At 39.6% G+C, this 18,220-nt stretch overlaps 1 protein-coding gene across 5 annotated transcripts in view; it reads right to left on the bottom strand.

Moving 5' to 3' along the window:
- The window catches only part of LOC140738447 (protein-tyrosine sulfotransferase 2-like), a 104,811-nt gene that overhangs the window by 9,648 nt on the left and 76,943 nt on the right, over positions 1-18,220 (bottom strand). For 3 of the 5 annotated variants that reach the window (XM_073065738.1, XM_073065737.1, XM_073065736.1), the window contains 4 exons: positions 15,315-16,256; positions 9,636-9,834; positions 6,317-6,367; positions 5,296-5,345 (listed from right to left, as the gene is read on the bottom strand). In XM_073065738.1, coding sequence (XP_072921839.1) covers positions 5,313-5,345; positions 6,317-6,367; positions 9,636-9,834; positions 15,315-16,174 — 1,143 coding nt within the window. In that variant the 5' untranslated portion in view covers positions 16,175-16,256 and the 3' untranslated portion in view covers positions 5,296-5,312. Of the gene's footprint in view, positions 1-5,295; positions 5,346-6,316; positions 6,368-9,635; positions 9,835-11,340; positions 16,257-18,220 lie in introns of those variants that run through there. The other 2 variants (XR_012101377.1, XR_012101376.1) reach the window with 2 other exon arrangements.

Below are 18,220 nucleotides of genomic sequence, written 5' to 3' on the forward strand. Positions count from 1 at the left end.
CTACCCAAATTTATTAATACTTAACCAGCCTTGATCTGCTCTCTTGTTACATGCAGACAAGAACAGCTTCATTGTGCTGCACATTGAACTAAACAGTGTGTAGTCATGAGGTAAGATCTTCACAGGATTTATTGTTGAAGAAACAATCACTGATGTGGTAGAGAATGATCACACCTTGGATGCAACTGCTGTAGACTGTCTTATGCACTAAGATGACTGACTTCAAATTTCCACAACTGTTTTCTACACTAGGTATGACTTAGCTGAGATAAGCAAGTTGACAGTTTCCCTCGGCTTTCTGCTCAATTCTATTTTCTGGAGGATTTGATGACAAAGTCTGGCAAAGGCTGCTTTGATATCAAGTATAGTTTTTTCCTCATCCTATCTCTGAAATTTGGGATAACCAATTGGTCCTGGCAGATATCAAATTTGTGAGCAAGAAAAGGTTTGGTAGATACCATTTAAGAATACTGTCAAAAATCCCTTCCATCACTTTGTTAATGCTCTATAAGATGGTACAGGTCAGAATGTGTTTCGCTCTTTTTTTCTGTTTTGCATATACCAAAAGAAAAAAATCTAACTGGCAAATTTTACCCATGTTGCATTTGTAATGAATAATTAAAGGCATGGGCAGTTCAGGAATATGTGGAATAAATGAATTAGCTGCAGGCTGGTTTCTGATGACAATGTGGATCTTAACAGGACTAAAATATCATAATCCCTTTAACTATTCTAGCTAAAATTGATTGCAAATGATCTGGTTTCTTCAAACCTGTTTCTAATACAAGGGGTGATTGCTAAGTTCGAGGTCTAAGGTAGAAGGAGTCAATTTTAGAAAACCTAGCACATTTATTTTTCAACATTGTCCCTTCCTACGTTTTGTTACGAATGAAGGGAGCAAAGTTGCCCCCCCCCCCCTTTTGAGAATCGCAAAATCGCTATTATTCCGGGTCTGATACCCAGGAAATGAGAGAGATACACATCATGTCAGTAATGAGAGAGAGAGACGCAGGATCACAGCAAAGGCAGTTGTTATAGACAACGCAGAATACACAACAAGGTGGAATGTCTCCTAACAAAAGCGGAACGGAACCACTGATTACTGCTATTGTCTCTTGGAGAAGGAATTGTGTATTGAGTACTGTACTATTCATTGAAACCCCTGAGGGGGCAGCCAGAGTAGTCTGGTTGAGGGATCGCATCATCCCAACCTGATTGACATCTGAGACCCCGTGAGTGAGGATAAAAGTCGGGTCTGGGGAACACCCCACAGACACACCAGGAGAAACGCTAGAAATCCAGTGACAGCGTTTTATAGCGAAAGCCGGTGAGAGCTCGTGTGTGTCCTCCCTTGCCTGGGTGGCGGGCTCATCACGGAAGAACGGTTTAGCTAAAGGAGAGGTCATACTTGAACGGCCACAACAACGAGACATCGACGGACCGAAATCATAAAGGAAGGTTGGCAAAAACAATAGTGGTAACTGTTCCCATTCTTCTATATCTCTCTCTCTCTCCAACAATTGCAACACAGCGACAAACAAACACCGCAGCCTGTGTGAACTGAAACAAACTTTATATTTCCATCGGACAATTCATTATCCCCTAGACAACGATAGAGCTTATTTCTTATTGATTATTATTATACCCGCACTTTTAGGTTTAGTATTGACGACGTATATTATCTGTATATTTGCATTGATATTATTTTTGTGTATTTTTACTAATAAATACTGTTAAAAATAGTATCACCAGACTCCAACGGATGTCTCTATCTTTGTTGGTAAGTAACTCAGTTATGGGGTTCGTAACAGTTTACGCACTTAGTCCAACGGTTGTGGAGCATACAGATCTTGGACCTCCAGAAAGTGTCCACAGATGGGTGATTAATAAGTTTGTGTCCTAAGGTAGAAGGAGATGAGTTATACAGCTCTCGTTACATGCACATGCAGTTCAACTCTTTGAGTGATTATGCAGAAAGTTTGAAGTTAATAACTCATCTCCTTCTACCTTGGGCCACAAACTTATCGATCACCCCTACTGTGGACACTTTCTGGAGGTCCAAGATCCATATGCTCCACGATTGCTGGACCAAGTGTGTAAATGTAGGAGAGGACTATGTCAAAAAACAAATGTGCTTGATTTTCTAAAATTGACTCCTTCTACCTTAGGCTAACGAACTTATCAATCACCCCTTGTCACATTGTTAATGTCAGATAGTTTGCTCTAAACATGTCAGTTCAATCAATCACCCCATTAGCTTCCTAACAAAAAGGTGAGAAGAAACAATTGGATTATCAGCCAATGCCCCATTCCTATTCACAGTGAATATCATGGACTACATGCATAAAGATCAGCATACTCCCCATCACAAATCAACAGTTTTCAATAGGAATTTGCTTGTGACCTCAAGCAGTAAGGGATGTTGACCTGAGTCTAATTTGCCAACATAACTATGAAAAGACCTCAATAGGTTTTTGTTTCAAGGAGACCACAGCAATCAGGTGAATACCAGGAGCAAGAGCTTTCACCTCCTGTCAGGAATCCAAACACAGATACAGAACACTGATCTAATATGAGCCACTCAACAAGGGTTCTGGTTGACTAACCATGGCATCCTGAAATAGTGGTTCTATTGTGTGGACAGTTTGAGAGGAGTCTTTCACTACAGTCACAATGAGTGTTCATAATCATGTGCTACATGATCCATAACTTTGGAATACAAAGGGAAGTTGCCCCTGAGCCTCTCCAAGGGAAATAAGAGAAGGTTGAACAGGGATGAAAGTTGCCAGGCAGAAAATTAATGAAAAACAATCTTATAAACCACCCTTCCTCTTTCCTAGAACTATTCATATGATTCTTATTACTGCACCCAAACAACATTGATTTACTTTTGTTGAATGACTAATATTATGAAATCAACACTATCACCAGTATTTGCATTGTTTATTTGACACTTGGTTTTTGAATCATATGTATCCATAAATTGAAACTGATAGTGAAGCAACAATTCAGTTGCTATAGTCCATCACCCTCTACAGCAGGGGTTCCCAACCTGGGGTCCATAGACCACTCAGTGATGGTAGAGGTTCCTGGCATTAAAAACAATTGGGAACCTCTGTTCTACTGGAAACAGGGTTATCAGTTCCATTCACAGGATTACAGTACACAATACCTTGTTTTATTCCTGCGTAAATCTTTTTCAAGTCTCCAGTCATGTATTGTACCTGGTATTAGTCTCATTATGCTTATGAAGCTTGGAAAATAAAGCCAGCAGTCACATTTCAAAATTTAAATTTTTGATTAGCCAGATGGGCTCAAATGTGAGTTTGTATAATCTAGTAAGAGATCAATTGATATAAATTTGGTTTCTAGCAGTTTTGGTATAAACTGCATTGGTTGTGAAGTTGATGGAGGGTGGGTATGTCAGCGTCACCATGTGCCTTTCCAAATAATGATTCTGCCACACTTTGGAAATTGTGAGTCTCAATACTTAGAACTGGAACATAAAGCAAGCATTATCTATTAGAAAATCTCAGTCTCTCTCCCATTTATTCTGCTGTTTCATTCATGCAAATGTCAGGGATGCCACCAGAGGCTCTGAAACCACACAGTACTTGAACTGAACACTTTCTGTATAGATTTCTGTAGTAACAGGAGGTAAGGTGATCAGTAAAAAGCACTGGTAACTAGTGAAGAAAAGATTGCTGTAGCTAGAACTATAGGTAGCAAAGAATGATTGGGAGAGCAACAAGAGTTCCCTCAACCCTCCCAGTTAGGAGGCTGAGTATGAGAACATGAGCTGTTTCATTTTCCTTTGATAAACAGAAAATTCTGGAAACAATCAGGTTAGGCAGCATCTGTGGAAGGAATTAATGTGGCAGATCTACATTGTTTCATCAGAACTAGGCAAGAGAGGAAAGAAATCAATTTTAAATTGCAAAGAGAGAGGGCAAAGGGTGGATAGGACAAAGGAAATATGTTTGATAGGATAAGGCCTAGGTTGCCATTGGCACAAGTTGTTGAAGAAAATGTCTTATTGATAGATTAATGAAAACAGTTAGAGAGAAGGAACACAATGGAAGCAATGTAAAAGTTACATACAGAACTGCAAGAAATGTGCAGCAAGTCAGGCTATACTACTGAAGTGCAAAAGTCAATTATACTAAATGGTTGGCTTACTGCATAACTGGCCAGTTCTGATCCAGAGAAAGCGGGCTATCTGAAGATGTTGTACTTCATATACAAGTTGTTAGTGCAGCAGATTGAGAGTAGTCTAGGCAGTAATGCAGTAATGGTGCTTTTAGTATACAATAAAGACAGGGAATAATATTTGGGTTGCAACACCTGTCCTTTTATTTTTTTTCTCTTCAGAGACCCAACAGTCCATTCAGATGAAATAGTAATTCATTTGCACTTCTTCCAATTCAGTGTACTGCTTTAAATCTACATAACATCTCCTCCATGAGGAAACAGATTGGGTGCCTTTTTTGTAGAGTATCTGCATTCAGTCCACAGGATCATATTTGAGATTCCTTTGGTCACTTAAGTTCTCCATTCTACTCTGACATATGTCCTCCTGCACTGTTATTACTAAACCCAATGTAATCTTGAGGAACTGCACCTCAGCCTCTATCTAACATACAACATCAAATTCAACAACTTCATGCAACTTGCTTTCATTGTTTGTATCACAATTGGTTAAATGCTGCTAGGTCACTGTGGGTTTCTGGCATTTTCTGTTTTGATTTCAGATTTCCAGTATCTGTAATCTTTTGATTTTCATTTCTTAATAAGTAGGGGCGATGTTTTGGCAATTCAGCTGTTCTGTTTTTATCCATTAAGTTGGGGCTGTTGGGCAGTCTATGCATTTGGCCATCTTGGCTTTCCTTCTCTTCCCTACTTACATTACCAGTTCTTCCAATGCAGAAGACTGATAAGTAAGGAACATTAAACAGATGCCATTATTAGAATTCATCTGAAAGGAATACCTTCAGCCAGAGTGAAGCTAACTTTTAAGAGCTGTCCAATATGATATACAAGTTATGAGTAATATTAATGGTAAATTTGATATTATTCAACTAAATTCCTTACACTTGATGTATTGAAGCTACATCCTGATATCAACCTTTTCTGGATAATGAAAAAAAGTATAGAATAGCAGGAGTTACGCATAACTTGACATTTAATGCATGGCATGCATTGTGGTCTGTTAATATACAGAGAGCATGTCTGCCAAAGGTCACAGATGAAGTAATCATTAATCTACATTCTACGTACTAAGAAAAGTATATACACCTGTCTTTACAGCACTGTTACTGAGATCCAGTCATGGAAGCATTCTTTACCTATAAAAGAAAAAAAAACAAAGATTTAAGTGACACACAGCCCTATTTAAGCTACAAAATGAATACTGTACATGAATTCTAACTTGCTTATTTTCATTATAACACAGGTATCAAAAGCATTTTTGGAACAATAACCTGCATTTGTTCTCAATGCAAATTTTATTCAAAGGCAAATAACATTTCTAATCAGTGCAGGTATAAACACTGATTTTCCAAGATTGTGCTAAAAGTAAGCACAGCTGAGTTATTCTCAGTTGTGATGCTAGGATACATAATTCCTGCATGTAACAAAAAGGATTAAAAGCCAGTGACAGAGAGAGTGAGGGAATTTATTGAATTCTTAAAGCTGTTGGTTAATTAGAGAGCTGATCATAATTTAACATCAGTTGTTCTTGTATTGGAGGTGATCATTACTGACAAGGCCAACACTTTTTGATCATCTTTATCTGGCCCTGAAATGAGAAGGCAGTTTGGAGTCAATTACATGGTGACCATGTGATCTATTATGATATAGCTCATTTATGCTAATACAGTAAGAAAATGAGCTAAGAAGTAGATGAACAATGAACGAAGAAAGGGGAGCCAGCTAAACAAGTTCAGTCCTGGTTAGAATACTAGGTTCCTGCATTCTGAGGGCAAGGATGGGATTGAGGCACTGCAGTGATCTTTACAAAATCCAATGATTGATCACAACCAAATATTTTTTTAAAAATCTGAATTCTCTGCCAAACTTAATTGAGATTAATTTCACCCATGCTAACTTTACAAAGCCCGAGACACAGATGTATATTTTCAACATTATAAAATGGATATATGCAGATTATTAGACAATAGAAACATCAGAAATGAGTGAAAATTGTTACTGGCTTGGTGACTGAAGCCTATTTTGAACTGGACAAAATCTTGAGAATATAATCCACCTAATTTATTAATAAATACTTGAATAAGATTGCAAAACACACATGACCTACCAGAGAAGGTCCTTTCAAATTGGCAGGTGTTTTAAAGTCACCCTGCAATAGCTGTGGATAACATGATCAGAAATTTGTTAGCATTATACTTAAGTTTGCAGTGACCAAGTCTAGTAGCACACACTATTCCTTTAATTTTTAAATGAATTGAAAACTTGTCAGTAATATTCAGAGCTGGGGACAAAAGGATAATTAAACTCCAATTGTTGAAAGTGAGATCTTCAATTTCAGCTTCATTTCACACAGGTATAACACAAGCTTTAAAACATTATTACAGTGGATGGCATTGGTGAACACATTTTGAGCTGCAGACTGTATCATCCATTTTATCATAGTACTATCAAGAATTTGCAATATAGTAAATCATAAAGGATCAAAAATAGTTTGGTATTTCTTACTGTGTGTTTTGCCCTTCTGTGATTCTAGCTTATTTTAACCCAAAATAAAAATCCAAACATGTCCCCTTAAAGTTACTTGCACTCCCATCTTTTTAAAATCTTTCCCATTCACTAAGTAAGATCCCCAATTTGTACTGAAAAGTTACCCCTTACTCAGTGCATTATTCTTCCCTATTCTTCCGGCAGTATTTTTCATATCTACTAAAAAATACCATTATAGGTTACAAACTGGCACCACAATATCATATCAACATGCTGGAGGAACTCAGCAGGCCAGGCAGTATCTATGGAAAAAAGTACAGTTGATGTTTCAGGTCAAGACACTTCATCAAGGTTGGAGGGAAAAAAAGATGGGAGTCAGAGTAAGAAGCTAGAGGGAGGGAAGGAAGAAATACAAGGTGATAGGTGAAACTGGGAAGAGTAGGAGCGAGATAAAGAGCTGGGAAGTTAATTGGTCAAAGAGATACAAGGCTGGAGAAGGGGAGGAGCACCAGAGGGAGGTGATGGGCAGTTAAGGAGATAAGCTGAGAGAAGGAAATGGGAATGGGGAATGGTAAAGAAGAGGGATGGGGATATTACCAGAAGTTTGAGAAATCAATGTTCGTACCATCAGATTGGAGGCTACCGAGACAGAATACAAGGTGTTGCTCCTTCAACTTGAGTGTGGTTTCATCACGACAGTAAGAAGCCCATGGACTGGCATGTCAGAATGAGAATGGCAAATGGAATTAAAATGGGTGGCTACTGGGAGATCCTGCTTTTTCTGGCAGACAGAGAGAAAGTGCTCAGTGAAGCGGTCTCCCAATGTATGTTGGGTCTCACTGATATACAGGAGACCACAGAAGTGTCTTCTCACCTGGAAGAACTGTTAGGGTCCCTGAATGGTAGTGACGGAGGTGGTGTAGAGGCAGGTGTAGCACTAATTCTGCTTGCAAGGATAAATGCAAGGAGAGAGATCAGTAGGGAGGGACAAATGGACAAGGGAGCAATCCATACAGAAACAGAAAACGGGGTGGAGGGAAAGATATGATTGGTGGTAGGATCTTATTGGAAATGGCAGAAGTTATGGAGAACTATGTGCTGGACATGGAGGCTGGTGGGGTGGTAGGTGAGGACAAGACAAACCCTATCCCTGGTGGGGAGGTGGGAGGATGGGGTAAGGGCAGATGTGCACAAAATGGAAAGGATGCAGTTGAGGGCAGTGTTGACAGTGGAGGAAGGGAAGCTCCTTTCTTTGAAGAAGGAGGACATCTCCTTCATTCTGGAATGAAAAGCCTCATCCTAGATCAGATGTGTTAAAGATGGAGAAATTGAGAGAAGCAGATGGCATTTTTACAAGTGACAGGGTGGGAAGAGGTATTGTCCAAGTAGCTGTGAGTCAATAGGTTTATAATAGCTTTTCTACTGATATCTGTCTGCAGAGATAGAGACAGAGAGATCGAGAAAGGGGAGGGAGATGTCAGAAATGAACCAGATAAATTTGAGGGCAGGGTGGAAATTGGAGGCAAAGTTAATGAAGTTGACAGGCTCCAAATGGATGTAGGATGCAGTTGTTGATGTAGCATAAGAAAAGTTGGGGAGTGACACCAGCATAGACTTAGAACAGACTTGTCCTACCTAGCCAAAAAAAAGGCAGTCATAGCTGGGACCCAAGTGAGTACCCATCGCGACACCTTTTATTTGAAGGAAGTGGGAGGATTATTGAGAGTGAGGATAAGTTCTGACAGATGGAGGAGAGTGGTGTTGAGGGGAACTGGTTGCGTCTAGTGTCAAAAGAAATTGTGAGCTTTGAGGCCTCTTGGTGGGAGGTGGAAGTGTATAGGGACTGGGCATCCATGGTGAAAATAAGATGCTCAAGGCCAGGGAACTTGAAATCATTCAAAAAATCAAGAGCATGTGAGGTGTCACGGATGTAGGTAGGTAGGTACTGAACCAGGAGGCATAACACTGACTTGAGGTATACAGATATGAGTTCAGTGGGGCAGCAACAAGCAGAGATAATGGGTCTACTTGGACAGGCAGGTTTGTGGATCTTGGGTAGGTGGTAGAAATGGGAAGTGTTGGGTGAGGGATCTATGAGGTTAGTGGCAGTGAATAGGAGATCCCCAAAGTTAATGACGTCAGTGATGGTGTGGGAGACGATGGCCTGGTGCTCCTTAGTGGGATTCTGTCCGAGGGGCAAGTAAGAGGATATCATATCCTTATCTGATGCATACTCTAGAAGCCCTAGAATGCTGCTGCCAACTCAGCCATTGAAAAACATTATAAACTTATTTAGGGGACAGAAAGTTGTAATAACCAAAAACATACAAATTATAGCTGCCAGTACATTAATATAGTAACCTTGCCCCATTACTTATTAACCTTAAAAAAACCCTCAAACTTTGAATGTACAATGAAAAATTAATTCTTGAAATAGTTGGTGATGATTATTTCACAGTGTGATAAAGCACTGATCAGTTTCCATGATTCACTACATATCAAATTCTTAAGATTAGAAAACTGTATTGCACCATTTTTAGACATAAAAAGTTAAATTGCAGATTGTTGGATGAGACTTAAATTAATCTCATTGCTTCCAGGGAAGGAAGGGGAAGCATTTTTTAACCAGATATTAATCCTTGCTAGGAAGTATAGATATCATAAGAAAACAGTATGGAGCTTGGCTTTGACACTGACCCAGTTGAAAATTCAAATAAAGAATAATTACTTGGCATGAATCCCTCTGCAGCAAACATGACCACAGTGAAAGAGATAGCAAATTACGAAGTCCATAAACAAGGACCAAATTGAGAGCCGTAAGTCATTCACATGCAGTAACTGACAATAATAATAGACCAAGAAGTGCCTTATCTGCAATACAATAAAAAAAATTAAAACTTGAAAGCTGTAAGTATTTTGAGTAAGATGTTTGAACATACCTTTTTGGTGTTATTAATTACTAATGCATCAGGACTTCCATAATTTGGTGGATTGGCATTAGGATCATAGCCTAATTTGGCCAACATTGGTGCTATCCTTGCCATTTCCTCAACCACACCATCAGGAATGTGTCCCACCCACTTGGTCAAAGCCTCAAGATTAACTGGCTTGATAACTTGGTCAGTGGATCTCTCTATTCTGCAAAAGGAGAAAAAATAGTTTTATAAAATAGCAGGTTTATGATTAGTTCTGTCAAATATTACTATTCACTACTAGTTAGTACCCTAAATTTGGATGATTGGGGACATAGGTGGGAGCTTTAAAAGAAACATCTTAGACTTGATCAGTTTTCTTGAAGCTCTTTTGATGGTGGCTGAGATTTTCTAGAATCCCCAGCTGCTCATCATTAATCCAATTTGATCCTCTGTATCCTGCCCATCTTCAGTAGAATTACTTTTCCACATTTGACTAGTCAAAACAATGCTATAAAATATATATTGGAATATTTAGTCAGAGAAAAAAAATCATTATTTAAGTTTTAGAAAACTGAAATCATCCAGGGCCCTGGGATATCTTCGGTGAGTAGGATAATGCAAATACCCAAGACATTTTATACATTAAAAGCATCTGGGCAGCTAGGGAGAGGGAAGGATGACTCAAGGATAAAGGAGAAAATTTATGCCTGGAGCCAGTGTACGGTACAAAATAAATACTTGGTATTAGTATTCACCAAGGAGAAGGAAATGAAGGATATCAGGACGAGCGTGGGGAATGCTAATATTCAATGGAATTTTGGTAGCAAGGAGTTAGTCTTTGGCCTCTTGAAAAACATTAGATTAGGCAAACACCTTGGGCCTAATAACATCTATCTCAGTTACTGAGAGGGGTGAGGCAGGAAGGCATGTTGGAGGTTGCTGGGGATTTGAGAGATATTTTTGTATCTTCTCTAGTCATAGGTGAGGTCCCAGAGACCTGGTGGGCAGCCAACATTATTGATTTGTTTAAGAAAGGCAACAGAGATAATCCAGCAAATTATAGACCAGTGAATCTTGCATCAGGGGTAGGTAATTTAGTGGAGAGGATTCTTAAGGACAGGACTTGTGTGCATTTGTAAAGCATCATAGTAAGCATGGCTCTGTGCAGGGCAGGTCATGCCTGACAAACTTGATGAGAGATTTTTTTGAGAAGGTGACTAAGATTTGTAATGAAGTTATCTATACGGGCTTAGTAAGATATTTGAAGCCCTTCATGGTAGGCTGATACACGATGAGACACGATGTACACAGCTTTAGTTAGTTTGTAGTATTCTGGGCAATTCTAGTCAACACATTACAAGAAGGATGTAGAGACTTGAGAGATTGTAGAAGAGGTTCTTCAGGTTTCCTCAATTAGAGTGCATTAGCTATAAGAAGAGATTAGACAAACTTGGATTGTTTTCTCCGGAACACTGGAGGTTGAGGGGAAACCTAGTAAAAGTTTATAAAATTATGAGAGACGTAGTTCAGGTAGTCAGAGACATTTTCTCCAGGATAGAAATGTCACACACCAGAGAGCTTAGGTTAAAGTGAGAGGGGGAAAAAGTCTAATAGTAGATTTGTGAAGCAAGATTGCGTAAATTAACAATGTGGTAGATGCCTGGATTATGCTAACAGGGAATGTTGGAAGCCAATATAGTAGTAATATTTAAGTAATTTATACAGGTACATTTACATCCATGGAATGGAGGAATATGGACTGGCATCACAGTCGGCATAGACATCATGTGCCAAAGGGTCTGCTGATCCATGTTCTATGAACTACAGATCGAAAAACATACATTTCAAAATATACAGAAAATAAACAATCTTTCACAAGTTCTTTTAACTTATTCAAAAGAAATATCTTGAAACAATTTCGTTAATAGTTTGGATTGCATGTCAAAAGCTAAGACTTAAGCTTGGATATTTATGGCTGTGCCACTGTTGTTTACTCAATGTTTTGCAAAGGTTAATTCAGGAACTCAAGCCACTCTTTATTTGAAGCATAAGATATAGCAAGATCAAAACTCAACATCAGGATTAATTGCATGAAAGTAAAAGATTTTCTCAATACAAAAAGTGACCTCTAATCATATATATTATATATAAAATCTATCTCGTATCTATCAATCATTGGCCAATAACAAATAATTATTCATTGAAAAGATTTAAAAGCACTGCTAGGATACAAAGCAACTTTTGAGGAATTTTTCTTAAAAGAAAACCATGGACTGACAATGCTAGATGAACAACAGTCCTGACACCAGCAACCAAATACCAGTAGAACTCATTAGTTAAACACTGTGTTTGGATCAAGGTTACATACTTTTTTTTTATTTGAGAAGTAAATAACTGTTGATCTTCAAACTGTAATTTTAACTTAATATTAGAACTATGGGTCTTTTAAAAAATAAAAAGTTGTATTTCTAATTAGGTAAGAAGAAAACTTTTTTTTCAAATGAGCAGCCAATCACTGATGTCATTTTGAAAGCCAGAGCAAATTAAATATCTACTCTGAGCTATCTATTTGGGACACGTACATGATGTGTCATCTCTAGAATGTTGATACACTTATGGCAAGAATGTGAAAGGTTCACTTAATTAATTCTTGGAAAGGCAAGAATTCTTGTTCAAGGGCAAATACAGCAGACTGTATCAGTATTAGAATTTAGAAGAATAAGAGCTTATCCAATTGAAATATGCAACATTCACATGAGGCTTGTCTGGGTAGGTGCAGGGATGACATTTCCTTTGGAAGAAGTATTTAGAGTCTGGACTCACAATCTCAAAATAAATATTTTGCCATTCTAGACAGAATTATCAAGAAACTTCTTCATCCAAGACAAAATCTAGAGGCTTAGTCACTGAGTATATTCAGCACGAGATCAAAATTTACTTTTGTTCTTAATGGATGAAATTAATGCATGAAAATGGCACTGAAGTAAAACATTCGTCATTACCTGACAGCCTGATATGAGAAAACCAATGCTCTTGAAAGGAAAATTCTACAAAAAGTAGGATTTTCCCCACCACTGAGCACATTGATACTGAGCGCTGTCACAAGAAAGCAGCATCCATCATCAGGGACACCCGTCACCCAAGTCATGGTCTCTTCTCGCTGCTACCGTCGGGAAGAAAGTACAGAAGCCTCAGGACCCATGCTACCAAATTCAGGAGCAGTTATTACCCCTCAACCATCAGGCTCCTGAACCAGAGGGGATAACTTCTCATAATTACACTTGCCCCATCATTAAACTGTTCCCACAACCTATGGACTCATTTTAAAAGACTCTTCATCTCATGCTCTCCAATATTTACTGCTTATTTGTTTATTTTTTTAAAATCTTTTTGTATTTGTACACTGGTTGTCCACCTTGTCTGTGCAGTATTTCATTAATTCTATTATTGTTATTGGATTTATTGAGTATGCCTGCAAGAAAATCTCAGGGTTGTACTTTGATAATAAATTTACTTTGAACTTTGAAAAGGAATGGGTTCAAATGGCTAACTACTGTTGTTATTATTTCTTATGTTTTCCTTTAGCATGTTTCTTAAAAGCTATGACTTTAATAAGTTTTGTCATTTATCCTAACTTGCACCAAGAACTACTCATCAGTCAAATGCTTGTTGATAAATGTTACTTTCAATTGCTGCAACATCTTAATCTCAAAAGTCTCATCCTCCACAGTCCGCCCACTATCTCATGCTTTAATGCAAATAACTCTCTAGTCACAAGTCTTTCAAAGCCACCCCCTTGTCATAGATCATAGATACAGCATGCAAAAGGCCCTTCAGCCTACTGAGTCCACAATGTACATCACATACCGATTTACACTGAACTTCCTTTTTAATCCTTTTTAAAAAAAATTCTTCCTACATTCTCATGAACTCACCTATACACCAAGGGAAATTTACAGTGGTCACTTCTATCAACCACATCATTGAGAACCCACATGGTCATCAACAGAATGTGCAAACTTAACACGGGCATACACAAGGTCAGAATTGAACCCAAACATTTAGTACTCCAAGGCATCTCCTCTATGAACTGTTCTGCTATGCAGCTCTCAATTCCCAATTTTAATGTAACTGACATTACAGGAGCTAAACACCAGATAGCGGACAATTGTTAATCGACTACATCTTCACCTTCAACATAACAATTTCAAGCAAATGCATCTGCACACTCCCATATCTGGCACTTGACACCTCCCTTTGCAACTGGATCTTTGACTTCCTGATCAACAGACTGCAATCAGTAAGGATAGGCATAATTATGTTCAACATTGGTACAGCAAAAGACTGCAAACTCAGCCCCCTATTCTACTCTCTATACACGCACAACTGCGTAGCCAGATTCTACTCTAATTCCATCTACATTTGCAGATGATACTACCATAGTGGGCTGAATCTCAAATACTGATGAGTCAGAGTACAGGAAGGAGATGGAGAACCTGTGGATGTCTCATGACAACGACCTTTCCCTCAATGTCAGTAAAATAAGAGCTGGCCATTTACCTCAAGAAGGGAAGGGCTCCTGTTTACATCAATGGTGCTGAGGTCAGAAGAATTGTGAGCTTCATGTAATTAGGAGTGAACATCAGTTATAGCCTGTCCAGGTCCAATCACATAAAAGCCATGGCCAAAAAACATTCATCAGCACCTCTACTAGATTTTGCCAGGTCCTCAATTTTAATCGGTGTACTGTACCATAGGAAATATCCTGTCAGGATATATTATGGCTTGCTATAGCACCTGCTCTGCCCACGACTGCAAGAAATGCAGAGTTGTGGACATAGCTCAGCCTCTCCTCTAATGTCTGTTTACATTTCTTACTGCCTCGGTAAAGCAGCCAGCATAATCAACAACCCAGCCCATTCCTGACATTCTCTCTTCTCCCACCGCGACCCTACCCCACTCCCCCGTCATCAGGCAGAAGATACAAAGCCTGAAAGCACACACCAAGTTCAAGAAGGACTTATACTCCACTGTTATAAGACTATTAAATAGTTCCCTAGTATGATAAGAGGGACTCCTGACCTCAGAGTCTACCTTGTTAAGGCCTTGCACCATATTGTTTACATATACTGCTCTTCATCAGTAACTGTAACACATTATTCTGTATTCCCTTGTGCTATCTTAATACATAGCTGCAATTAAATGATGTTTCATCAGCATGTAAAACAAATTTCCACTGTATGTATGACAGTAAAACCAATTTACCAACTTATTGCTTTCTTCCAAAACTTGAGTAACACCAATATGTTACCACTGAATTCAATGGTACCAACACTTTGTCTGTATCATGTTCCTTTGCTTTAATTAAAATACATATTAAGAATAAATACTACCATTCAAACAAAACTTTACAAATCCAATTCTGTCCCAGGTTAGCTGCTCTGGACAGGCAGAAAGCAGTGTGGTTGCTATGATTAGCTATGAAATCACTGTGCTGAGAGAAGTTTAGCAAAGTTCTTACTGTGAAATATAGTGATCTATTGGTATCCAATATCAGTGGACATGGCATGGCTAAAGACTCAGCTGTGATGTTCACCATTTAAATAAGCTTTTAGTACTGGTCCTGCAACTGAAGTGTAGCATATCCACACAATGTCTTCAAGGGAAGGAGGGGAGAAAGAAAAACACAAAATACAAACACACTTTGAAAGTGAGACACCTCCTGCTTTTCCTATTAATTCTTCATGATGTAGAACAGCATCACTCCATGGAATATCCAAAAATGTCATGATCTTCTCCATTGTCTTTTTAGGATGCAATACCAGCTGTTCATAATAAACTGAGAGACACCTGGAGGATCCCACCTCCATACACTGGCTATACATAATTTCAATAGCCTTGTTCCACTTGATTATACAATCTCTGTAGCTACTAAGATCAAATCCAGCAATCGTCACTTTTCTTGTAATCATTGAGTGCACAGAGGCTCGTCCATCTCGGATCATTAATATAAATTTAGATTTTGAGAACAGTCTTGATAGATAATTTAGAGACTTTAAGGTGAAAGGGTCTTTATTGCACAAATATTTTGCAGGTTCACCATGTTTTGCAATTACTTCTAAGATAAATGCTTGCAATGCTGAGTCCAAGACCTGGTCCGTCACTCCTGCTTCATTCAAGCGCATCCTTTCACGTTCTGATTTAGACCACACCTGACGCATGGCCAGCACACGTGGGATGATCCGTGTTTCTTCACCACAGCGGATGTCAGGATGTGCATCCATCATGGCTCGCATTAATGTTGTCCCACTTCGTGGGACTCCACCTATGAAGATTAGGGGCATATTTTTACTGTAGCGATATTCAATGTGGTTTGAATTATACATGACAAATTCTTCCTTTTCAGGTTTCATCATGCTGTGTGTTCGTCGGCCATGAAACCATCCTCCATTCTCATTTAGTATTTGTTGACACTCCCACATGTGCTGGCCCATATGAAATACCATTATTGTAGCAACAGCACAGCAAAGGAGCAGAACAACCCTTCTCATGCTGATACGCATATTTGATAATTTAACTTTTCAGCTTGGCACTGTTTTCAGCTTCCATGTATTTTGCTCATTTCAGCAGGCTTTCAATGCACATCTAAAAGGCAAAAAAAAACAGATCACTTAACATTAACATAGCTCCTTCCATCTTCAGTAATGCTGACAAACTTCTTTCTTTTAATATTATTGAGGCTGGATCATTTTCTTAAGGGTGCACTTCTGCAGGACATGTGAAATCATGGGACACCACAGACCAGAAATTACTGCCTTTAGTAAAAGTGCTCAGTTAAAATAGTTCATGGCAATTGTGTAATATTAATGGTGCTCTGATTAACTCAGCATATAAAACAGTAGCATAACAAGAAACAACGATGAACGTTTAAAAATTTCTTAGATGCAAATTTACACTAAGGAAACTATGATTGTCAAGCACCCATGACTGTCAAATATGGGGCATACAAGAGGGACAATATGGCCTTGATACCATTCACAAATTAGTTAATGAAAAACTGGGTTCTGAGCATCAGCTTCCTTTGTCTTTATTTATTTGTCTTTGTCTTTATTTATTTCAAGGATTATTATACAGGTGTCCCCCACTTTACAAAGGTACAGCGTTCCTATGAAACCTTTCTTAAGCTGAAATGGCGTAAAGCAAAGAACCATTAATTTATATGGGAAAGATTTTTGTAAAAGCGAAAATCCTCTTTGTAATGTGAAAACAGGTTACTAATGTAGGTAAAAAAAAAATAAAAACACAAAATGATGGCAGAACTCAGCAGGCCAGACAGCATCTATGGGAGGAGGTAGTGACGATGTTTCGGGCGGAAACCCTTCATCAGGAGTGAAGTAACATGGGATGGTCGAGGGGGGATAAGAAGTCGGGGGAGGGATGTGGTAGAGATAGGCTGAAGGGAAATGGGCTAGGGAGAAGGTGGAGAATTATGGGAAATAAAAGAGAAAGAAAGGTAGGGCTGGGGGGAGATTATAGTGAGGGGGACAAAAGAGAAAGAGAGCCAGACTAAAATTATAGATAGGGATGGGGTAAGGGGGGCCAGGGGTATCAACGGAGGTCTGTGAGTTGAATGTTCATGCCGGCAGGTAGGAAGCTACCTAGGCGGGAGATAAGGTATTGCTCCATCAACCTGTGTGTGGTCTCATCTTGATGGTAAAGGAGGCCATAGACAGACATATTGGAGTGGGAGTGGTCTGTGGAATTGAAGTGTGTGGCCACAGGGAGATCCCACCACTGCTGGAGGACTGAGCGCCGGTGTTCGGCGAAACGGTCTCCCAGTCTGCGGCGGGTCTCCCCAATGTATAAATGGCCACATCGGGAGCACGGGATACAGTATATCACCCCAGTTGACTCACAGGTGAAGCGGTGCCTCACCTGAAAGGACTGTCTGGGGCCTAGGATGGTGGTGAGGGAAGAAGTGTGGGGGCAGGTGTAGCACTTCTTCCGTTTGCAGGGATAAGTGCCTGGAGGGAGGTCGGTGGGGAGGGATGAATGGACAAGGGAGTCGCGTAGGGAGTGATCCCTGCGGAAAGCCGAGAGTGGGGGGAGGGGAAGATGTGTCTGGTGGTGGGATCCCGTAGGAGATGGCGGAAGTTACGGAGGATTATACGTTGGATCTGTAGGCTGGTAGGGTGATAGGTGAGGACCAGGGGGACTCTATCCCTGGTGGGGTAGCGGGGGGATGGGGGTGAGGGCAAAGGTGCGTGAAATACGGGAGATGCGATGGAGGGCAAAGTTGATAGTGGATGAAGGGAAGCCCCTTTCTTTAAAAAAAGGAAGACATCTCCTTTGTCCTAGAATGAAAGGCCTCATCCTGAGAGCAGATAAGGCAGAGGCGGAGGAATTGAGAGAAAGGGATAGCATTTTTGCAGGAGGCAGGGTGGGAGGAGGAATAGGCTAGGTAGCTGTGAGAGTCTGTAAGTTTGTAGTAGACGCTCCCTATGCGACTCCCTTGTCCATTCATAACCCCCCCCCCCCCCCCCAAATCCCTTCCCACCGACCTCCCTCCAGGCACTTATCCCTGCAAACGGAAGAAGTGCTACACCTGC

Source organism: Hemitrygon akajei, chromosome 14 (genome assembly GCF_048418815.1).
Source record: "Hemitrygon akajei chromosome 14, sHemAka1.3, whole genome shotgun sequence".
In the NCBI taxonomy this organism is placed as follows: domain Eukaryota; kingdom Metazoa; phylum Chordata; class Chondrichthyes; order Myliobatiformes; family Dasyatidae; genus Hemitrygon; species Hemitrygon akajei.